Here is a 22,176-nt window from a genome sequence, read left to right on the forward strand (position 1 = left end):
CGCGCAGGCGCGAGCTGCCCGCCTCGCTCGGAGTCGGCTCGGGAAATGCGCAGGCGCGGGAGTTTCTGGCAGAAAGCAGACGAGCCCGGGCCGGCGCGGGGCCTTGTGGGAGGGCTCAAGGAAGTAAAATGGCGGACCTGGCGAACGAAGGTAGGGGAGGCGCCGTCGGGGGCCAGCCGGCGGCTGGGGAACGGGCGGCGGGAGGCCCGGGGGCCACAGGCCCGAGGGGTGAGCACCCCGGAGTGCGGGGGGCCCGTCCGCTCCGGGAGAGCGGCCCCGCGCGCCCTGCAGCCGCCCCCCATCGCGTCCCCCCAGGCCGGGCTCACCGGCCCGGCCCCTCACTCCCGGCCCCGCCGGCCCTGCCGCCGTCCGGCCGGGGGGCCCGGGCGGCCCCGAGGCCCTTCCGCCCCGCGGGCCAGGCCGGGGGCCGCGGGGGCGGGAGGCGCGGCCCGGGCGCCTGGGCCTCGGATGTAAATAGACCCCGGGGCCTGGTGCTGGGCCCAGCGCGCCGCGCTCGCTCCCCGCCCCCTCGCTCTCGGGGACCCCGCCTCCCCTCCCCGGCCCGGCTGCCCACCCGATCCCGCGGGGCCCTAGTCCTCCGCGGCCCGCCGCGTCCGTCGTCACCCCCGCCCCGAGCTCGGCCCCCACTTCCCGCCAGTTGCCCCGGATCCTCCGCGGCGACCCAGAGTGGCGCCTCGGCTCCCCTCCGCAGGATGTGGGCCGCCGGACGCCCGGCCTTCTGGGGCCCTTTCTCGTTGCGCTTGCAGAGCGCGTGTGCTTTCCCTCCTCCGTGGGGCGCTGACGTCCCCCCGGCCGTTTTTGCCAAGGTTACGGTTCCGGATCCCCCGGAGGAAGCGCTCCACGACCTGATACCTGATTCAGTCTGCAGCGGCGTCGATGTCGCTGTAGCTTCGGGACTTCCGAGGCCTGTTTTTAGCTCCCTCCGTGTCTGGGTGCACAGCTGCAGGCCGGCCGTCTACCTGCCTGGCCCCGATTCCCCCGCAGCGCGCCCCCTGCGATTGGGGGTGTCCTGGGGTTCCCAGGCTGAAATGCGCGAATGCACGACTGATGATAATCAGCGTCCACTCTGGTGGAGCGCTGGGGATGGTCCCAGGTCCTGTTCAGAGTCTCGACGTGCGTTGTCCCCGGTAACACGCACGCTTCGCAAAAACTCCATGAGGTGGGTCCTGTTAGCCCCATTCTCTTGATGAGGAAACTGAGTTAGCGTAATTAACTTACTTGTCCAGGTCAGGTCACCCAGCTGGTAAGGAGCAGGGATGTGAATCAAGATGATCTGGCTTCAAGGCCCCCGTTCTCCCCTTTGGTCCTTTTATGCCACATTTCCTTTATAATAAGATAAAGGAGCCAGCAGAGGGTTGAGGCGTTCCGTTCATCAGATCCATTTAAAGGCAGAATGACTGGATAAATGGGAATCAGTACGATATACTGGATAGGTTTACATCTTGGGCCCCTTCGGTTTCTTGACTCAAGGCTCGTAGATCCAATGTCATATTCCACATCTCCATTTGGATGTCTCATAAGCACATTGAACAAAATTTCTGTCTCCCCCCTCAGCCTGCCCATCCCACGTCTGTCTCCCATTGTAGTAAGTGGCAAATCCAGTCTTTGAATTGCTCAGGCCAAAAACCTTGAAGTCACCCTTGTCTCTTCTCTGTCTCCTCTGCCACAGCACATCCTGTCTGTTCTACCTTAAAAACATTTCCAGAGGGGGACCCCTTCTCACCACCAACGCTCTTTTTGGGCCTGCCTTCCACCCCTACCCTTCTAACAGCTTCTCAGCCCAGAAGCCCGGGTGGCCCCCTGATACCACCCTGTGCTCCGCTCCCACCACTCTCTCCCTGACTCGCTCTGCAATAACCGCTCTGTTGTTCTCGGTGTCCCTTGAATGGCCCATACGGTCCCTCCTTGATGCCTTTGGACCTGCTGGTTCCTCTCTGTGAGTCAGTCTTCCCCCAGATACCCCATGGCACCCCCCTTCACCTCCTTCAGACTCACACGTGCTGACACGTGAGCTGTCGCTTGTAAATTGCATCATTGAACGGGTAGGTGTCAGAGAAACAGAATGCCTTGTACATAAAATTTTTGTCTAATAAATGCCACGCTCCCCTAAGACTTTGGCTCTGACACCAGTTCTGGCATCGTTGTCCTCAGGACATCGAATCTTAGTGGCTTTTTGTGCCTCACGTATCCCTGCCCTCCTTTGATTAGTTTTATGTGTTCCTCGGCCCCGTTGCCGGCTCTGGCTCGAGGAGCCTGCCAGGATGTTTAGTTTCTTATCCGCTGTGTAAACTAGGCCTTCCTCACCCGTGCGTTTGGAAGCTTTAGGGAGTGCCCCATACGTGTGCTTTGCTTCCTGCTGTTTAAGCTGAAGTCAGACGCCTCTTGGCTTATGTCTTTCCAGATTGGGATTCTAAGCTGGTCCATCATCACACCCAACCCCTCTGTGTGAGTCTAAGGCAGTGGCTGCCCCCCCCTCCCCGGGGCTGGGCGTCAGAGTCGCCTAGGGAGCTCTCTTAAAATGCTCGGTCCCCACGCTCACCCGACCCATTCCGATTCTGTGAGATGTTGGGTGGGCCCTGGGCATCCATCCAGTTAGAGAGCAGGTGATGCTGATGCGCAGCCCGGGTTGAGAACCACCAGCCTGAGTAGTACACGATAGGAGTGCTGTGTTGTGTACAAAGAAATGTTTCCCGTTGTGTATCCAGTTCGGCCTCTTATGGATCCTTGTTGCCATGGTGATCGCTTCAGGGATGGAGACAGCGGCTCCCACAGCCCTTTCTCCATAGTCCTCTAGTCCACGACTTGAAAGTCCAGTTGGAATGCTTCTCTCCCAGGAGAGAGAGAGAGAGTGTGTGTGTGTTTTATACTTGTGTCCTAGGATATTCTTTTCTGCTTGGCGTTTCAATGTTGACACATCCCAGACGCATTAATCATCCTTTCTCTGGAGTAACTCTGCGTCGTAGGCTGACGTCAGGATTTGAAGGCACCGTTTAGTCCCTGGTGATGGTAAAGAATGGGAAGAGGGTGAGCGGCGTGTCTTTGAGCTATAGGAAGTCTGTGATTCTAGATGTCAGCATTAGCAGAGACCATATACGTGTGCATTCTTGCTGGCCACCTGGATGTGCGTGGTGGAAACCTGAGAGACGGTGGAAACCTGAGAGACGGTGTAAAGCAGAGTTCTCAACTTTGGCCCCCCTGACATCTGGGGCCAGATGATTCTCTGTCGTGGGGGCCTTCCTATGCCTTGTAGGATGTTCAGCAGCATAGCGGCATCTGTGACTCTGTTCACAAAATGCCGGTAGCACACACCCTCCCCTGCCCCCTTACTCCGGGGGACATATGACCAAAAGTGTCTTCAGACATTGCAGAATGTCCCGGGGCCGGGGACTGGTATATAGTGAGGTGGGACCCAGGCTTTGCCTTGTAGACAACCGCCTTTGTGTTTTGGATCTGCCTTGTACTCTCTGAGTGACTTCGGGCAAATTCTTAACCCCTTTGAGCCTCAGTTTCCTCACCAGTAAAATGAGAATAGTGATGATCATAACTATCATGGTTGCTGTGAGCATTGGCTGCCTTAATGCTGTAAATTATTTAGCACCTATCTCAGCCCACGGTAATAAACAGTCGGTAAGTGGTAGCTATTTTTACTACAGTGAACTCGTGTTATAGACACATTTAGTTTAAGTGCTCAGCAAAGAGAGAGCAAGAAATGCGTGGAGAGGGCAGTGACTCCACCCCCTCGGAGTGAGATGGCCCTGAGGGGAGCCCAAAAACTGGATTTTTATTCATGAGCTGGAACTCAGACAGCTGGAATCCTCAATTCACTCGATTCTCACCACCCCCTTCCCCTGCCCTAAACCCGATTTTTCCAATTTGTTCATGAAGTTCTGATAAACACGAACCCTGGGATTTGTCTCGAGGTCAGAGCGTGTACATGCGGCTCTCCAGTGCCTCTCGTGTCTCTAGCAGGTGGGGCCTGGTGGTCGCTGAGGGGGGTCGTGCGACCTCAGAGGCTGCAAAACCTTTATCCCCTTTGAAGAAAGTGTCAGTTTTGCCCAGGATCCTGTGAACAGACAGAAAAGCTTGTAGTTCTGCAAGTTTAAAACTTTGCAGCCACGTCTTCAGCCTGCCTCGCAGTTAACTGGAAAATGGAGTTAGCCCAGCAGCCGCGCTCCCCTCGCGCATTCATCGGGTGTGGGGATCTGGGCTGGGCTTATGCTTGGAGGGAAGTGACGGAGTGGAGGTGACAGGAATTCCATGAGGTTAGAGCTGGGGAGCCTAGAAAGGCGTTTGGAGGGGGGCCAGCATTTGGGGTTGACAAAGGGGGCATATTAAGTACTAGCTGAATTCCGGCCTAGTGGGTGAGTTCAGGCAGAGAGAATAGGCCGGGGTGGAGTGGGAGGCTGAGGGCTGGCCGTTTGGGGAGCAATGGGGTGCATTTGGGGGATCTGAGAAGGGCTTTTCTCACGTAATGAGGACTACACAAGCAAGCAGCGGGCAGGCAGAGGTGGCTGCTGTTCCCTGGCCGGGCCCGGTAGCTCTCCATGGTACTTTGAAGCAGTCGGGAGGCAGATGGGTTTGCATCGTTGTCTGTTCAGGAGCCGGTGGTGGTGCTGGCCGTGAGCGGCGGGGGATCCTGGTTTTGGATGAAGGGGATCTGTTTTGCCAGCTCGGTGCAGTAACCTTCCTGTGGTCCCGTGGAGTCACGTTCCGGGTGACTGCACCACTCCGTAGAAAGCTCTATGGCACAGGGCCTCAGAGTACAGCCCTCCTGTCCACAGCTCGCTCCGTCCCCGGTCATCTTGCCGCTCCGTGCCCGTGCGTAGCGCTCGCTGTGAATCTTAACCCTCATGGAGCTTCACGCTCGTTCACGGGGGTTGTGGAGGAACATAGAGTGACGCCGGGGCCACAGCGTCGGAGGTCACTGCAGGAGGTCCGGGGTGGCTGCAGTTTTAAAGAGGCCCACAAGTGTTTAATGATGTGAAGCCAGAGTGGAAACCCGCAGGCAGGAATTGCAGACAGGCCCCAGGGGCAAGCAGACATCTTTAATTTGGCCCGTTTAGGGTTTTGTTTGTTTGTTTTCAATTAGGAGCCAACATTTAAGAATTCTGAGATTTCAGGGAAGAAAAGTGATCCAGGTTTCTGATTTCTCTTGGTAAGTGGGACCCAGCCTCAGCCCGCGTTCCTCCACAGTGACGACTTGCTGGCACTGAGGAGCGGCTGCCGCCCTTGAGGGACACTGTGCCCTGTGGACACCGCAGTCCCCGAGTTGCGTGGACCTGGCCCACTTCCTCCTTTTCTGGTGCCTGCCCGACCTTTGTTGGCATCTGGGTTTCAACCCCATTGTACGGCCTCTTACACTCGGTGTTCTCCACGCTCGGAACTCTTAGCAAAGGATCTCAGCAGAAAGCTCCTGGCGGTCTGTAATCAATTCAGGGTCCAGTGTCCTCGGAAGGCGAGTGCTCGGAGAGCAGCATGTGGCAGCAGCTCTGCAAGATGGTCCAGGGGCCCCTGGGGGTCCCCAAGACCTTTTCAAGGGCACTGCGAGTTCAAAACCATTTTCATAACAATACTAAGACGTCGTTTGCCCTTTTCCCTCTCTTTCTCTTGAGAATGGACAGTGGGGTTTTTTCCAGAGGTTATAATAGCGTGCTAGAGCAACAGATGGACTGCAGAAGCACACCAGAGAATCTGGCTGTCTTCTGTGAAGCCAGACATTAAAGAGATTTGTCAAAATGTAAAATAATGCCCTTCTTCTCACTAGGTTTGTTCTGGGTTTTCAAAAAGTTATTTTTCATAAAAATATCATATTTAAGTAAACTTTTACTGACTATTATTATCTTCAGTAAATTAACCAACACTGTGACAGTTTTAATTTCCAATATGGTCAGTAGCAGTAGCCCCCATTTGCAAAAGCTCTTGGAGTCCTCGGGAATTTACAAGAGCAGAAAGGGGTCCCGAGACCAAGAAGTTTGAGAACCGCTGCGTGTGATAGCAGAGCTCCAGTGTCCAGGCCCGAGTGGGGCCCAAGGGAGACCCGCGTGGGTTTCTCCCGTCCCTGCAGCCTCCGGGGAGTTTTAAACGGGGGCTGCTTAACTTGTTGCACAGTTGGAACCGCCTGGATTGCCCTTCCTCAGCTCGTGTCTTGCCGCTGCCACTCTTGGGCAAGTTGTTTGACCTCAGTTCCTGCGTCTGTAGAATGGGAACGATGCTCATCGGGTCTGAGGATTGTTGTGTGAGACAGAACGGGTGTCGGGTGGTAGACCCACTGGCACGTGCGGATACGTGTCAGTTCCTGCTGGCTGTTCCTCGTCCGATTGGACACCTGGGGAGAGAAGAGGCTCCTGGGTTATAGCCGTGTTTCTGCACCTCAGCGTTAGTGACATTGGGACTGGTGGGGGGGTACTGTCCTGTGCACTGTGAGATGTTTAGCAGCGTCCCTGCCCTCTACCCACAAGCTGCCAGTGGTACCCACCTACCCCCAGTCATGACAAGGGAAAATGTCTCCAGACCTTGCCTGATGTCCCCTCAGGTAGAATCACCCTCCTTTGAGACCCTCTGGGTTTGGGGATTCCATTGACCCCCAAGAAACTCTGCATTCCGTTATCATCTGATCTTCCAAAGTCCTGGGATGCTGCCCATGTTTAAATACACCCACTGAGGGGGGAGAGGGTGAGGAGGGGACACACAGAAGCTGGGGGCCACCCCAGTTTGTATGTCTGACCCACTGGGAATTTATTTTGGTGTGTAATGTGAGTTAGGGACCTAATGCAATCTTTTTCCAGATAGTTGATGCAAGGTTTCTCAACCTGAGCACACATGACATGTGGGGTTGGATCATTCTTGGTGACTGGGGGACCGTCCTGTGCACTGTGGGATGTTGATCAGCATCCCTGGTCTCTGTCCACTAGATGCGGTTAGCAGCTCGTCCCATCGTGAAGACCAGAAACATCTCCAGACGTTGCCCAGCGTCCAGGGTTGGGGGTAGAATCACCCCCGGGTGAGAACTCCGGGGTTATACGATTAAATAAAACTATCCGGGAATAAATTATTTGCCAACTAGAGTGTAGGGCCCACGCTCCCAGCCTTCTTTTTCCGTAATGGCCTTTTGGCAGCTAAGGAGGCATCGTGGACTTCATACCCCTATTATTGAAGAGCAGTGACCTTCAGCTCTGTCAAGTCCAAGGTGAGGACCTGACGGAGTGTCAGAGCTGGAGAGGACCTTCCACTTCACGGGGGCTGAAGCCCAAGGCCGTGTAAGCCTGGGGAGTCGGCCGGTACAGCGTGCCTCGCTCCAGCCATGGAGTGGAGGAGCCCGTGCCCGTCCTTTCCAGTGGATCTGTAGCATTGCCTGCTTGTGCGCCTGTTCTCCTGAAGGCTGACCTGTGTGGGGCACTACATTCGCTATCGCTGCCTCAGAGGAAAAGAGGAGACGGCAGAGACGGCAGGAGCTGCTCCACACAAGTGTTAGAAGGCAGGCCCCGCTTTTGCAGTAAGTCTTAGACGCCCTTGATGAGTCAGACTCCCCCAGGTTGGCCACACAGAATTTCGGGGATTTGTTGGCCCAGAGTCGATGCCTGCGTTGGGTCTGTAAGAGCAGAGCGGGCGTGGGGAAGACGGTTCTGGAGAGGGTGGCTCTCAGGTGGGGAGTGCCCGAGGAGAAAGGACGTTCTGCAGCGGTGATGGTGCTGAGATGGGGTCAGAGTCCAGGGCCTGGTTATTCATCAGCCCCGCAGTGGGGCGGGGGAGCCTGTGTGTGGAGTCTTCTCATCGGAGGAGCCAGAGTTCTTTAGCTGACAGCCTTGGCCCCTGACTGAGCCGGCCGTGCTTCCACAGCCTCGAGGTCATCCCAGTCTTCCCGCAGCTCGGGCGCCGCAGGCTCCGTCTCCATCCACGTTGCCCGTCTCCAAGGCCCCGAGACTAGGTAAGCCACCACTGTCGCTGCCACTTCTCGCCTGGATGTGTCCTGTAGGCTCCTCGCTGGTCCCCTTGCGTCTCCTCCTGCTTCCCTGAGATCTGTTCTCCTCGCCACCCCAGGGCGACCTTCCCCAGGAGTTCATCACAGAGCTTTCCTAACACACGAAAATGGGAAGAATCGCATGCGGACCACTGCCAGGGTGGTCTAAAGACGTAAGCCAGGTGCTGTGGCTGGCCTGCGTGGCCTCCTGCACGGCCTCCCTGTGCGCTGGATACCTGCAGATGGCCCACCATGGCGCCCTCCCCAGCCTCACCTCCCGCCCTCCCCTGGGGAAGCCCTCCAGCCACGCTGGCCGCCAGGTGCTTTCCGTTCTTAGGACTTGCGAACTCAGGGTTCCCCCTGCCTTCCGCTGGCTCGTTCCTTTTTGTCAGAGGCTCCCATGACACACAGAGAGGCCCTGCAGCCCCCTTCTCTGCTCCCCCCCCCCCAGAGAGCTGTGGTCTCGCCCCCTTTCTTCCTGTCTCCAGTGCCCAGCATGGTTCCTGGCACATAGTAGGTCCTCAGTTAGTCAGACTGTTGCGAGCAAGGCTTGCCTGGTGGGCCTGCCATCAGATCTCGCCTCCGTGAGTCCTTGGGCCTCCGGGCTCGAGGGGTTCTGAGCGACTGAGCATCTGTGTTGAGGTGTCCCTGCGTCCAGGCCACTCTGAAGGGGCCAGACTGTGAGGCCTTTGTCCCTGTTGGGGGCCTGGGGGCTGGCGACAGTCCTTGAATCTGAGACCCATGGTTCAGGGTGGCATGGGTGTACCTGCAGTCTTCTCCGTATCGTTATATCAGCTATAATAATGCCGACGTGGGCTCCGTGCCGCGTGCCAGCCACTCCCCAAGCACTTCATATGCCTCGTGTTGTTCCGTCCTTCCCGACAGCGCCTGGGGTGTAGGTAGGTCTGTGTTGGACGAGAGGACAGTGCGGAGAGAGAAAGGGAGTTAACTTGCCCTGGATCGTGGCCACAAGTGGTCAAGGCCGCACACGCGAACAGAGGCCACGTTCCTGAATTTCATAAGCATCGGTCTGCAGCCTCATCAGAAGTTCTGCCGTCCTTAGGTTTCCTTCCTGTCAGGGGATTTCCGTCGTCTTTGCTGGAACTTTCCCCCGAATCTTCAGCCGCTTTTACTTCGCCTCAGCTGTGCTGGTGTCGTGCCATCTAGTGGCAGAAGAGAAAAGTGCTGTCAACGCTGGCTCCCTGAATTTCTCCGTGGTTTAAGGGAAGTTGCCGACTTTGTATGATGTATTTAATGAGGTTAGGGGGTTTCTCTTAGATTCAGGGCACAGAGGTGCCCAAAGTACCAGGTCTGCCCCCAGCAGCTTGTAGTCTGGGTGGGTGGGGCAGGGTGGAGAGGTGGGAGGGTTTGGCTGCAGGGCTGGTACGTGTAGAATTAAAGAAGGTGCAAGGCGACTTGGCCTTCATGGGGTCACGGGGGACGTGAGGCGCCCAGCTCAGAAGTCAGGCCTTGGGTTCTGGTCCCACGTCTGCCGCTTACCAGCTTTGTGACTGGGCATGGCACCTGTCTGTCCAAGGCCTCTCAGTCTTGTTTCGTGATTTGCAAATCAGAGACGATAAATAACATCTACACCCTGGAGATGTGATGACATGAAATGAGACCGGGTATGGGAATCGCCTACACCGGATCTAGTAAAGGCCAGTCAACATGTGAGCTGCTGGTTGCTTCCACTGTTGTTACAAGTGTAGGGGTCCGGCGGTAAGATCAGAGTGTTGAAAAGTGGCTTGGATTTCAGTAGGTGAAGAGCATTCCAGAAAAAAGTGCTTAAAATAAAAGATATCACCGTCTCCAAAAACTGTGCCCCTGTGATCTCCATGAGAGGAGAAATACTTTCGAGGACCAAAAAAAAGAAGGAAGGGGCCCACTGCCCCGCCTTGCTGGGCCGGGTGCCACTGAGCATGCGGGACTCTAAGATGGAGAGAGGCATCGCCTAGCAACAGCATGATCGAGATCAGGGCCATTCTTCACCAAAGAATTAGTTTGCGAGCAGAGTTGACACGTCGGTGACGAATTCACCGTTATGTTGCTGCACAGAAGTGTTTATAATAATTCCTGAGAAAAGAAGTGACTCGAAGGGCTGAGATAGCGTCGCAGGATTAAAGCAGTTGCCACGTATTAATAGACTTATTTGTGTTGGCAAGATGTTTTCCATCTTTTTCGCACAGATAAGAAGATTAAGACACATCAGCCCAGGATTAGGCTCATTTCACACAAGTGCCTTGCTGGCATTCTGGTCAAGAATTCCAAGTGCCTTTCCAGATGGGCGCCGTTTCCAGGCAGGTGTTTGAGTCACGATTCAGCAGGGAAATAAACAGAACAGGCCAAGAGAGTCCAGCTCCCCTTCTCTGTGTGTTGTCCGGAGTCTCCATGTTCTCTTCCGTTTAGTTGAACAGAGGTCCTCTGAGACAGAGGTTGCAGGCGGCCACGGGGAGGTGCCACAGCTTGGTGCCGAGCAGGCCTGCCCATGGGGTTTGTGGACACTACTCCCTCCCCAGCGGGAAGAAGGAAGTCTGTGTGAAGGCGAGCCAGGAGAAGGTGTGTTTTCACCTTAGATTCTGGACGTGTCGTGCAAAACATCACATGGTCAAACATTTGACAGATGAAAACAATGCAACTTGCTTCCCTTTGAGTGTGCGCCTTGGAACGTGTCTCGATTCCTTCCTTGAGGATCCGAAGGCTCTGCCGTGGATTTAAGGGCACGCTTGTGCAGGGCAGGTGGTCACGTGACTTGTGAAAAGCCTCGGCCCCGTCTCTCGCCCTCTGGTTCCGTCTGTGCTCCTCCGTAGGTGCTTATCTAGGATGTTAACTGACGGCTGCTTTCTTCCTGGTGTCACTTCTCAGAAGAAGAGAGAGCCTGTTTCTCAGCTGCCAGGCCCACCCGAGCAGAAGAGACGGGGGAAGCAGACTGGGCCGTAGCTTCTCCGGTCTGCGCTTGTGCGTGGGTGGCAGCGGTGCTCAGGTGCGCTTGGGGACCTGGCCCCACCGTGGACACGTCACTCACCGTCTCTGAGTCTCTGGAATGCGGACGCTGCTCTGCCCTCCCTCATGAGGTGGCTGCAGAGATTCGAGGAGATGATGAGGAAGAATCGCTGGGCACCCGCCTAGCCCGTAAGCAAGCGCTCGGTGCCTGCTGGCCCGCGTAGGGGACCATCCCGGGGTGTGGGGAGACCCCACCTGGGAATGTCCGTGCTGTGGATAACGCGGCAGAGGCCGGTCTGTAAACGGGATCCCGAGAGCTCTGTTGCCCCGGAGGGTCGGGAACCACGCTCTTCCGCCCGGGGCCACCTCGGGTCCAGGCCAGCTCCTCGCTGTCCTTCCCCAGCGGGCAGCAGGGGCTCCGCCTGCCTTCCTCAGTGGCTGCCTCCCCTCCCCGTCGCTGGGGGCTCTGTCTTCTTCCACTGGCCTCAGGGGCAGCGCCCTCTCCCTCCCCCGCCTCGCTGCCTTCAAAGAGACGCAGAAAAGACACAGATGAAACCCTCGAGTCCTGGTCCCTGGCCTGCTGGTAGGGGTGGTACGTCTTGTTATTCTCTCGAGTGTGAGGCTGCTTAGGCGCTCCTCCCCTGTTGACCCCCCTTACCCACTCTTTGAGAAGGCGGTTTAGGGACCCCCTTCCTGACAGACCACGTTGTGGAGGTGACTTCACGGGGGCCTTTTAGGACTTCCCACATGCACCAAAGCCAGCTGAGGACTCTCTCGGTCCCGGGGCCCAGGTCAGGAGTTTCTGCTTGAGGAGAAGGGCCTGCCCCCTGGAGTCCCCTTTCCCACCCAGACGGATGCTCCTTGCAGGGAGAAGGGTCTGTGGCCTCTTGGCTCAGGAGGGAGCGAGCATCTCAGGGAGCCCCGACTTCTTTGGAGCCATCTTTGACTCACTTTCTCAATAAAGGAACTGCCTGTATGTGATTGGTCCTTACCTTCCAGGAGCTTCTACACTGACCACACAGGTGTGAATGTGCAGACCTCGGGCCAGGGAAGGGAGGGGGCATGCTCTGCGCCTGTTCCTGGGCTGGGGTGGTCTGTTTCTCCTGCTGTCCTCGAGGGTCTGGAGTCTGCTGGCGCCACCCTGACCTTCGAGTTCCTCCAGTGCTCCTTGCTCTCTGCTGGCTCCTCACTCCGGCTCCCAGCACCTGGCCAAATGCTGCTCATCCTTCCACCTAAGTGGTGCTTCCTCCAAGAAGCCCTCCCTGATCCACTCCTTTTCTGCAGCTTCGCTGGGTCGGGTGCCCCAGCTCTGCACTCTGAGTCCCTTCTGTGCTTCTCGTGTTGTAATGTTCAACTAGAGTCTGATGGCAGCTCCTGGCAGGCAGGGGACGTGTCTCTCCGTGTCACTACCACACCGTAGAAGCAAGCATGGTGCCTGGCACACAGTGGGCACTTGGATGTGTGGAATTGCTGAAAGCTGTAGTTGCCAGATGAGTGTTATGATTGAATCTGTGAACTTAGCAAGAGGTGCAGCTGCGGGAGTGGGTCCCAGCCTCGGTGGGGTGGCCGGAGCACACTGACAGTCATGACTGTGTCGGCAGTGCCTGCGCGAGGGTGGGTTACGGGCTGTGTGCAGAGGGTCCCTGACATCTGGCAGAGGTTTGGAACAAGAGCACAGATCTGCAGCTTTCCACGCCTGGGCCCGCCGGTCGGTGCACATCCCCAGGCCTGCAGAGACCGAGTCCAGGACACGGGCCCTGTCCCCAGGGACTACAGCTGGGCTGTCCCGTTTTGCATCTGAACCTCAGAGCTGGGTGGAGGGCAGCAGGGGACAGGACGGCGGGCCGGGGTGTCGCCAGGGCCTCACTCCTTTCTGCTTCTGGCCTGTTGCCCGCCCCCCCAACCCCCCGCTGTGGTATTTGCCGTGGGGATTGGGGACATGGGGGACTTCCCCTGGCTGGGGTCTGTGGTCATCCTCTGAGATCACAGTGGGGCTCCGGCCGGGTGTCATCTGAGGCACTGGAGCTGAGGAGGGGTGTGTGGAGGCGGCTGGGGGAATTCTGATCCAGCAGTGGCCATCTGGGACTTGGCGTTTGGCACCTCAGACAGCCGAGAGGATGCCGAAGCACTGGGCGTGTCCCAGACCGTAAGGCCTGCGCCCCCAGAGGCGGGGCTGTTGTTGGAGGTGCCTTGGGGCTCTGAATGCCACCCCACTTCACACAGCAGTATGGCCACAGCTGCCCACAGAACAGGCCAAGGGATTCTCTGATCAAGGAACTTGGGGGACATTTGGTTACACCCATTTCTTTACGGTTGTTTTCTTAACCCTTTCTGTGCTGGTGTGTCGAGCCAGTGCCCTGGCGGGCCGCTTTTGTACAGACTAACTTGATCAGGGAGCGTTTCACAGGACCCCAAACAAACACCTGGTTGACAGACTCTGAATCAAATAGTCTGCATTTGAGTAACATTTAATGTTTTAGATCTTCATGGTGGCCTGGGTCTCTCTGGACACCTCTCTGGTGATTTCCCTTCACTGCAGAAGAAGAGCTGGGTTGGGACTCAGGCGGGTCCCAGAAGCCTCCTGGCCCCTGTCCGCTGTTCTGTCCCCAGACTTGCGTTTCAGTTAGCTGAACGCACGCCGCCTAGTCAGCGACTAGCAGAGCAGTCAGGTGATCGGGACGGTTAGGGGAGCAGTCTGTGGCCGCCCTGATAGTGCGGGCAGGCCGGCAGGGACCGGGGAGGTGTGCGTTGTCCGTTTGCAGCATCAACCCTACTCTGCGGCGTGTAGACTTTGGCCCTGCTGGAGCTGAGCGGAAGAGAAACGTGTGTGACTCTGGGGCTTGGTGATTTTGCTGGAGAACTGACTGAAGTTCATTGCCACATTTTAGTGCAGTGGATGGGTTTGTCTTGACCCCCAAACCTGCTTCAGTGGGGGACCCCAGGGCCCATGCCTCCGGGTCCTAGCCTTTGTGGTGTAGACGCTTCATTTGCTCTGTAACTGCTTAGTGAACACAGCAGAGGCCCGCTCTTGTGGGGCTTCCGTTCCAGGGGCAGATAAACCCAGAACCCTCCAGAAGCTCCAGGGCTCCACAGTGCCAGGCGAATGTACAAACACCCCCCCCTTTAATCAGATGTTTTACCCTGAGGTTTTCGGCCCCCGGCTTCCTGTTCCCCATTTTTCCCATGGTGCCTTGCAGGGAATAAGGGCTTAATAAATATTTCTGTGATTACATGGCAGCCGGTGTTACACATGTGAGGAAGGATGGGGGGTTAGTTCAGACATTTATTGGACGATTCCTACGTGACAGGCTGGGGCGCAGAGCTGTTTCGCACGCTGTGTCCGGGTCTCTCCGCCTCCCTGACAGGTGGCCTCGGTGTGACCCGTGCAGGATGTAAGCCAGAGCGTGCTCAGGGAGCCCCGTCACACTGGGCTCCTGTGGGAAATGGTGTCTGTACGTGAACGAGTATCAGCCACGGAAGAGGAGGTGAATGTGTTCTAGGCGGAGGGGCTGCGCCGGGCGGAAGTCCAGAAGCGTGACAGAATCATGGGCGTGCAGGGGACAGCAGGTTCTTCGGTGACCCATAACGGGCAGGTGGGGTGGCCTGGGTGAGGGAGCCCTGACCCCAGTCGGGGAGGGCACTGCTGAGTCGTAGGCGTGCGTTGCACACCAGTGGTTCTGGCTGCTCTGCGGAGGCTGGACTGAGGGAGTGAGAGTAGGGACAGGGAGAGAAGGGGGGTCTGAACTAGGGCGGTGGTGGCGGTGGAGGGTCGAGGAACAGGAGTGGGGGATTAAGGAGGGTGGATCTGCGTGGGTCTCACCCGGCGTTCCTGTTCTTCGGGTGGCTGCTTTCAGAGCTCGCAGCCCGTGTCCCCTCCATGTGTAGCCTCCCTCTGCCCCCCCGCCGAGCAGCGTGCCCAGGTGCCGTGCAGAATTGTTCCTCCCCAGATGGGACCTCTCCTAGCTCATGCCTGGACCCTGCCACGTGGTCCAGAAGGTGCTGGGCAGGACCTTCGCACCGCAGGCAGCCTCCTGCTGGAACCAGTTCCCTTCCTGGCCCGGCCCAGGGACACACAGGCGGCCCAGGCCTCCCAGGGTGGCCCGAATCGCTGCAGCCCCTCCCGTGTGCCTGCAGGTGACCCGCGACCCTTCCCAGTACCAGAAAGCTCTTCCTCTGCCTTGTTCTCCTCCTTCCTTACTAGCCTGGAGTCATTTCCTCCACTGTCCCCTCCCTTACTAGACGAATCCTGCAAGGTACTGTTCTCAGACTACGGGGCGGGGCGGGGGTGGGGGGTTGGGGGGACGACAAGGCAGAGTCTCCACCTTCCCGGAGTTGACATCTTAGTTGGGGAGACCGACTGGAAACCTGGGAACACACAGTGCGTCAGGTGGGGAGAGCTGCTGCGAGAACGCAGCATCTTCCCTCACGGGAGGCCGGTCCCCGTGTCTTCCACAGAGTAATGTGTGTAGTTCACTGCAGAGGCTGGGCCTCACCTCCCTGGCTGGAGGCTGGGATGGACCTCAGCCTGGCTGAAGCAGAAATCAGCATTTATTGGCTTAACTACAAGGGGGGGCGGGGGGGGGCAGGGCGCTTTGGGCCAGCTCCGCCCCGGCTGGGTGTCTTCAGGGTTCAGTTTCCTCCTCTGCCTCCGGCTCTGCGTCCTGCTGGGCTGGCTCCAGTCCAAGGCCCCTGGTGGTGGCACGAGGCTGCTGCAGCCCCAGCAGAGAGAGCGCCGCCTCCCCAAGAGCTCCACCAAAAGTCCCTGGACCCGAGTCTCATTTGCTGTCAGCGGCCTGGCCTTATTCACATGCCGCCATGTCCCCTGGGGCCGGGGCACACAGTCCTCTCCTCCTCGGGCCTGGAGCTGGGGCTGGGCTCCTCTGAGCCACAGGGGTAGGGGAGGGGTGGTTCCCTAAAGAAAACGGGGGGCTGGGGGGCTGCTGAGCTAGCCAGAACCCCGGCTCCTTCCTGTGCGCATCAGCGCCCTGCAGCCGGCCGGGAGCCGAATGCAGAAGTGAGGCTGGGCCCAGAGCTCAGCCCCGAGGCTGGGCTTGGGGGATGAAGGGCAGCTCCAGAAGGGTCTGGGATTCCCGTGGATGACGTGTGAGCATCAGCTGCTGCCATCCAGAGCCCCCCGGCGTTCCTTTGCTGCCATTTGTCACCTGGCACGGGCGTGTTCATTCGTTCGTTCTTTCATCGCGGTTTGTCGAGCGGCAGCTACGCACCCTGCCGGGGAGCCCCCCACACCCCTCCTCCCTGGCAGCACTGTGGTCTCGTGCACGTCGTTCCCGCCGGGTTGGCCGTGGGCCGTGCAGGGGAGGACTGTCGCGGCGAGTCAGACTCGGGTGCCGTGAGGCTCCAGTGAGCACGCAGACGGAATGGTCACCATCGGCCGGCTGTTGCCCCGAGGTCCAGACCGGGTCTGTCCTACTTCTCCCAGGAGTGGGCGTGTGGGGGGCGGAGAGCGGGACGGTGTCCCTGTTCCTCCTGAAACCCTGGCCCCGCCCGTCTTCGTTATTGTGGGTGATCACCGCCGCCTCCTAACAGGTCCCCATGTCACCCCTTCCCCTAGCTGTTCTCTCCTTGGTCCTGAACCAGCCGCCGTGCTTCCCCGCTGCCTCTGCACTTCCCCACATCCCCAGCGTGGCCGTCCTCCGCCCCTGCCGAGTCCTCACACCTGCCCCTCTCCCTTCCGGCTCCCGTCCCCCAGACCTCAGCACAGCCGCCTCTTCCCGGGGACGTCTCCCTGACACCCTAGAGCAGACGCTGACCGGCTGCCCGCCCGGTGAGCCGTGTCCCCTCCCGCGTAGCCGTCCTGCTGAAGCGAAGCTGTGGGCGCAGGTTCTGGTTAATCCCCCCGCCAGCAGGGCCCTGCCAGCGCTCCCCGAGTTCCCACCTCCCCTTGTGTCTCGTCCACTCTGCCCTCAGGCCCTCTGATGCTAAAGGAGGCCCCGGGCGCCTGCAGGGGTCGGGAGGGCACCGGGCCTCCCCCTGGGTTGAGGCCATCCTCGTGCAGAATGCCCCAGCTGCTGCCCTCGCAGGGGCAGGTGGCAGAGGGCTGTGCATTTGGCCCCTGGATAGGAGATAAACGGTGTCGCCCGGGAACGACAGGCGGCATTGCCCTGGTCACGTCGGGTGACAGAACATCCCAAAGGGTTTCTTCCTTCAACAGCGGCTATGCAGGATGGACTCTGGCAACTCCATAAATCCTTTTCTTTTACCGGGCGCTCCTTTAGAGAGCTAGGTGGCACATTGGGCTGACGACCGGGTTGGCTCTCCAAAGAGCATGAGCCGTGTGGGCAGGGGCTGCAACCTGGCTGCCCTCTGGCCCCAACTGGCCTGCGAATTTGAAACAAAATAAAAAACCTGAACTAGTCTCCCACATTTGAAATTCGGAAGATGCCACATAAAGATCTGACGTCTCTGTGCCATGTTGGTGACACTGAATAGTGGTCACCTCGGACACCCTGCAGCTTGACCGCAGTCCCCACCGCTCTCTCTCGGTCAGTGACGTGGCCTGTTCTGAGTGAGTCTGGACGCCTTTGCATTGGTGTAGAATACGCACACAGAAAAGCGCCCGGATCCCACTATTAAGTGTCGAGTTTTCACAAACAGGACACGCCCACGCATCCACGTGGAGAAACTGTTTTCTAAGCGGTTTGATGTTCTTTGAAGTTACTAGTTTTATGTTGGGTTTGTTTTTTGTTTCTAACTTATGACAAACAAATGTAGCGTTGTTTACTGTATGAATATAGTGTTGGGGGGAAAAAAACCAATTTTTCTTTTTGCAGAAAAACCTGCCATTGCTCCGCCCGTCTTTGTGTTTCAGAAGGAAAAAGGACAAAAGGTAAGGCCGGCATGCTCTCTCCACGGGCTCTCTCGCCTTGTCCCCTCCCGGAGGGCTCTCCCAGGCCACACGGCTGTGGGGCCTTCTGCCTTTCCAGCCTTCACGCTGAGCTTGGAGGAAAGAGGTCCGGTGGGTGTAGGGGACCGTGGGAGAGGTTAAGATGGGCGTGTGCGGAAGGGGCTCAGAGATCCTGCTTTAAAATTCAGTGGTAGGAAGCTTCGTTCTAATTCCTAGTGATTCATTTTAGAAATGCTGCTGTACGTTAGGAAAGCTGGTGGAGAGGAACGAGTAGGGGGAGAAAGGTGGAAGGAAGGAGGGGAGGGAGAGAAAGAGGGAAGGGGAGGGAGGGAGGAGAGAGAGCAGTGGTGGGTAACAGGGAGAACAGGACCTTGAAAGATTTTAGGGGGATTTTTTTGGCCCCACCCAACTTGGCATAAGTGCATTTAGAGTAATTACGAGGTGACCTTCGTGGTGCATTTACCATCCACCTTTGTTAGGTTGCTTCCCCCCCCCCGTGGCTTTTCAGTGTCTGGACAGCACTGTAGTTGGAAGTGCCTTGCCCGATTCCTGGTGAGGGGCTGGCGGTCCGCCAGAGGCCTGAGGGGCGCGGCAGTCGCTTCGCATCGTCACGTGTTGTGGTTCATCTTGACGTCCGTGGTTTGATGTCCCTCCCTGACAAGTCAGTGTGGAGGGTCGAGGTTGTGTCCAGAGTGAGTTGTTGTTCTGTGGCGATGCCTCCCGAGCTTGTATGAGGACTCCCTCTATGTGTCCAAAAGATGGACAGTCCCTCCCACCCTGCCCCGGGACAGCAGGTGTAGTTAATACCCGTTGCAGGATTCCGGAGGGACCAGGGTGCTGTGCTGGATACAGCATGTCCTGAAATCCTGCTGCATCTTGTTGATAAGAACAGCATTTGAGAATCTCATGGGCTCAAGGGCTCATAATCCACAAGCGAGGTGCTCCAGGGGATCCCCAGACCCCTGCAGGGTGGCCGGCCCCGAGGTTGGGGGCTGCTGGTCTGGCGATTTGGGGCTCTTGGCAGCCCAGCTGCTGCTCGTGGACCCCGTCCCTTGCTCTGAGAAGACAGGCCAGACTGCTCTTTCTGTGCGGCCCAGCGCCCCTGGCAGCGTTTAAGCGCTGTGCCAGGAAGAGAGCCTATGTGGAGGGGGCCAGAGGGGGCAGCTGCCCCCCCCACACCCCCTCACAGGGAACCTTCTGTGTTAGCCGGGGCTCATCTACGAGGCTCGTCGTCATGGTCAACACTCCCATTGATAATTCTTTTGCTGAACCCAAGGGAACGTTCTTCTGTTTCATTTCGGTTTTCCAGGTGGTATTTTCAAGATCCATCGACCCCTGCCTTCTCCTCTCCCTGGGCGCTGACCAGTACCTGCCGAGTAATCACATGTGTTTTTATGGTGTGTCCTTTGGAGGTTCGGTCACTGTGAAGGGGCAGTGCGTTCCTCTAGCTTCTAGAAATGGATGTATTCGATTTCTGTTTCAGATGTTAAAGTCACTTCTCTCGGGTTTTCTGTAAAATAGAATTTTCTAGAATTTGGAATTTTATCATGATCATCTTTTGAACCACTTTTAGTTTAAAACGGGTCAGCAAACTAAAGCCTGCTGTTACCACCTGTTTTTTTAAGTCAAGTTTTCTTGGCACACAGCCACGCCCATCCCCTTCACAGTAGCCAAGGCTGCTCTCACGCTGTAACAGAGAGTGAAGTGGTTTGGACCGAGACCATATGGCCCACGAAGTTGAAAATATTTAGAATCTGGCCCTTTACAGAGAAAAGTTGCTGACCTCAGACTTAAAACGAGTAATAGGAATTAATAATTCTTTAAACCTGAAGACTTTTGGACAACCAGCAGGATGAAACACTAAAATGTAATATTTGTTCGGTGGAGTTGAAAATGCTCATTCCTGTTTCAGTACTGTTCTCACAGTTGAGATGCTTCTGTGGCTTCGTCATTCAAAGGCTGCCTTCTGTGTATTAACTTTAGAAGGTCGAGTCCTGTTATGTAAATGGCAAGTGGGGTGAAGTGTAGCTAGGGAGACGCTCCCCATCATCTTAAAAATGTGCAAGTGCAGTTCTTATCAAAATATTGACCCAGAGCCAACTCTAAATGGGCTTCTAAAAATAACGGCTCTCCCCTGCTGTCACAAGGTCACCGAAAGGGCGCGGCAAACCCCTCCAGAGCCGGAGGCGCCTTCATCACCATCCATTAGGGCTGCTTTCCGAGCTCTTGGGTGGACAGTGGCCAGATGGACGTGGAGTCTTCCTTTCTTTCTCTGCTGCTTGTGACAGCGCACAAGTAGGGCGGGAAGTAGGAGCTCAGACATCCAGCTTCCTTTCTCCTCTGCTGCCCGTTTCACGGCTCTGCAGGGAGCAGCCACAGTACTTCGACAGCAGTGAGAATCTGGGGCTTCCACTCGCCTTCTCTCGGGCCGAGATTTCAGCCCGGCCCCTTCCACGCCGCAGACGCCGAGTTGGGAAAGGGCTGTTCAGGCTGTGCTCCTTTTTTTCTGAGCAGACTTTTCTCCCCTTTTCTCTTCGACTTTTTATTTTGCAAATTGTCAAATCCTCGGAAAAATTACAAGAATGGTGCAGCGACACTCGGGTCTCCTTCCCCCGGCTTCACTGTGAACGTTTTTATCGAAAGTGCTAGAACCACTCGGCTGTAAGTTGTGCCCATCTGACGTGTCTCCCCTAAATACTCCGCAGACATCCCCTAGGAGGAGGCCTTTCCTCTCCGTGGCCCCAGTGCCATTGTTCCTCCTGAAAACATGATCATTAATTTGGAAATATCCTTCAGTATATAGTCCATATTTAAATTGTCCCGATTGTCACCAGAACATCCCTTACAGCTATTTTTGAGCCATTTCTTGATCCACAAAGATCTTTCCCCTATAACCTTTCATCTTGAATGATTTCTTAATTGATCCACAAAGATCAGGAAGTCCCGGTGTCAGCTGTGGGACCATTAACTTCCCTTTGAGTAACCCGTCTCTGAACCACCTGGTGGGATGCGCTTCAGAGAGCCATGTCCCCCCTTCAGAGCAGCGCGCTCTGCAGGCCCAGCTCTCGTTACCAAATCATGATGGAGATAAAAGGTTTGAAATTAAAAAGAAAACAATTAAGCTGCCAGCCAGGGTTTTGTTTTTATTTGGTGGCGAAGCCCCCCAGCGTTTTCTGCCATCCCATTGGTGGTCCGAGTTGCTTTCACATCAAACCACAGATTGTTGGCAGTGGCCCGCCCGTGGCATCGCTTCATCTCAGGATGAAGGGTCACATCCTCCCATCGTTCCCTGTGATTGAGAGCGCTCGCCGTGGGAACTCCAGCCCTAAGGCCTGAAATCCAGCCCCGGAGGCAGACCGGTCGCCTGGCCACTGTCGTTGCTTCTTTCCATGTCCCCACTCTTCCTCTAGGTGGCGCTCTTCGTGAAGCGCTTGCGTTGACCTGCATCTGTGTTTTAGGGGCAAAAATCAAACCTTTTTTTCTTAACTGCCTCGCGTGGAGACAGACAGTTTTTTCTTTTTAATGTGAAGAGAGCTTGAATCTCCTTCTGTAGGTTGTTTCGTTGTTTGTGATGACTAAATGTTTCTTTCGGTTACTTTATCTTCCAAACATTTGTTAAATCTGAAGGGGAAGGCTTTGAGGCTGCCCTGGCAGGATAACGCCCATTTGTAACAAGACAGACAGCAGTTACAGAAACGCTGTCGAGCAGAGAGCCGGGTGTCACTGAAAGCTCTGTCGTAGTGTGTTTAGACCTGGTTGAGAAGCTTGCTGTGGGCGGAACAAGCGTATCCTGTGTGCACAGCTATTTTCTCAGCCACATATATCTTAGCTCGATGTCAAAGGCTGCCAAAATTTTGGTGTTGGACTTTAACAAACCTGTTGAAAAACTCCAGGCTCTCTCGGTTCTTTAGAGATTACTTTTCTCGTCCATCAAAAACACTTGGACCCAAGTAGAAAATGCTGGAATGGCACTTGTGTTTCTTTTTGGTCCTCCGCTTTAGGCTTCATTTCGAGTCCCCCATGCCACAGGGGCATTGGAACATTTATGTTCTGAAAACAGGGATTAAAAAACAAAAAACCCCAAGTGGTCTAATTAGGGGCAGGCGCTTTCCCACAGGGTTCTGGGTTTAATTTCCTCTCGTGGAGTGTTAAATCTCTAGCCGTAAAGAAGCCACAGCCTGGTGTGCCGACCGACCTCGGGGTCCCGGGCAGGTTTGAGGGACAGCTTGGGAAGGAGGGCCCTGCCCGGATAGGAGGAGTCGATTTGGGTGACTTTTGAGATGTGTGGATGAGTCAACATTGTGTGCTTTTGCTTTCCTAAGAATGTTTGGAAGTCCTCTTAAATCCTCTATATACAGGTCGTTTCATCTGACAGGCCCACACGTTAAAAATC

At 56.4% G+C, this 22,176-nt stretch overlaps 1 protein-coding gene across 9 annotated transcripts in view; it reads left to right on the forward strand.

The window, feature by feature from the left end:
* Window positions 1-30: 30 nt before the first annotated feature.
* RANBP3 (RAN binding protein 3) overlaps window positions 31-22,176 on the forward strand; it is a 51,896-nt gene continuing 29,750 nt past the window's right edge. For 4 of the 9 annotated variants that reach the window (XM_087425645.1, XM_087425646.1, XM_087425648.1 and 1 more), the window contains exon 1: window positions 31-150. In XM_087425645.1, the coding sequence (XP_087281771.1) occupies window positions 46-150 (105 nt within the window). In that variant the 5' untranslated portion in view covers window positions 31-45. Of the gene's footprint in view, window positions 151-17,709; window positions 17,766-22,176 lie in introns of all 9 variants that reach the window. The other 5 variants (XM_087425647.1, XM_087425649.1, XM_014796034.2 and 2 more) reach the window with 3 other exon arrangements.

Source organism: Ceratotherium simum, chromosome 39 (genome assembly GCF_057802395.1).
Source record: "Ceratotherium simum simum isolate JZ-2026a chromosome 39, ASM5780239v1, whole genome shotgun sequence".
Classification (NCBI taxonomy): Eukaryota; Metazoa; Chordata; class Mammalia; order Perissodactyla; family Rhinocerotidae; genus Ceratotherium; species Ceratotherium simum.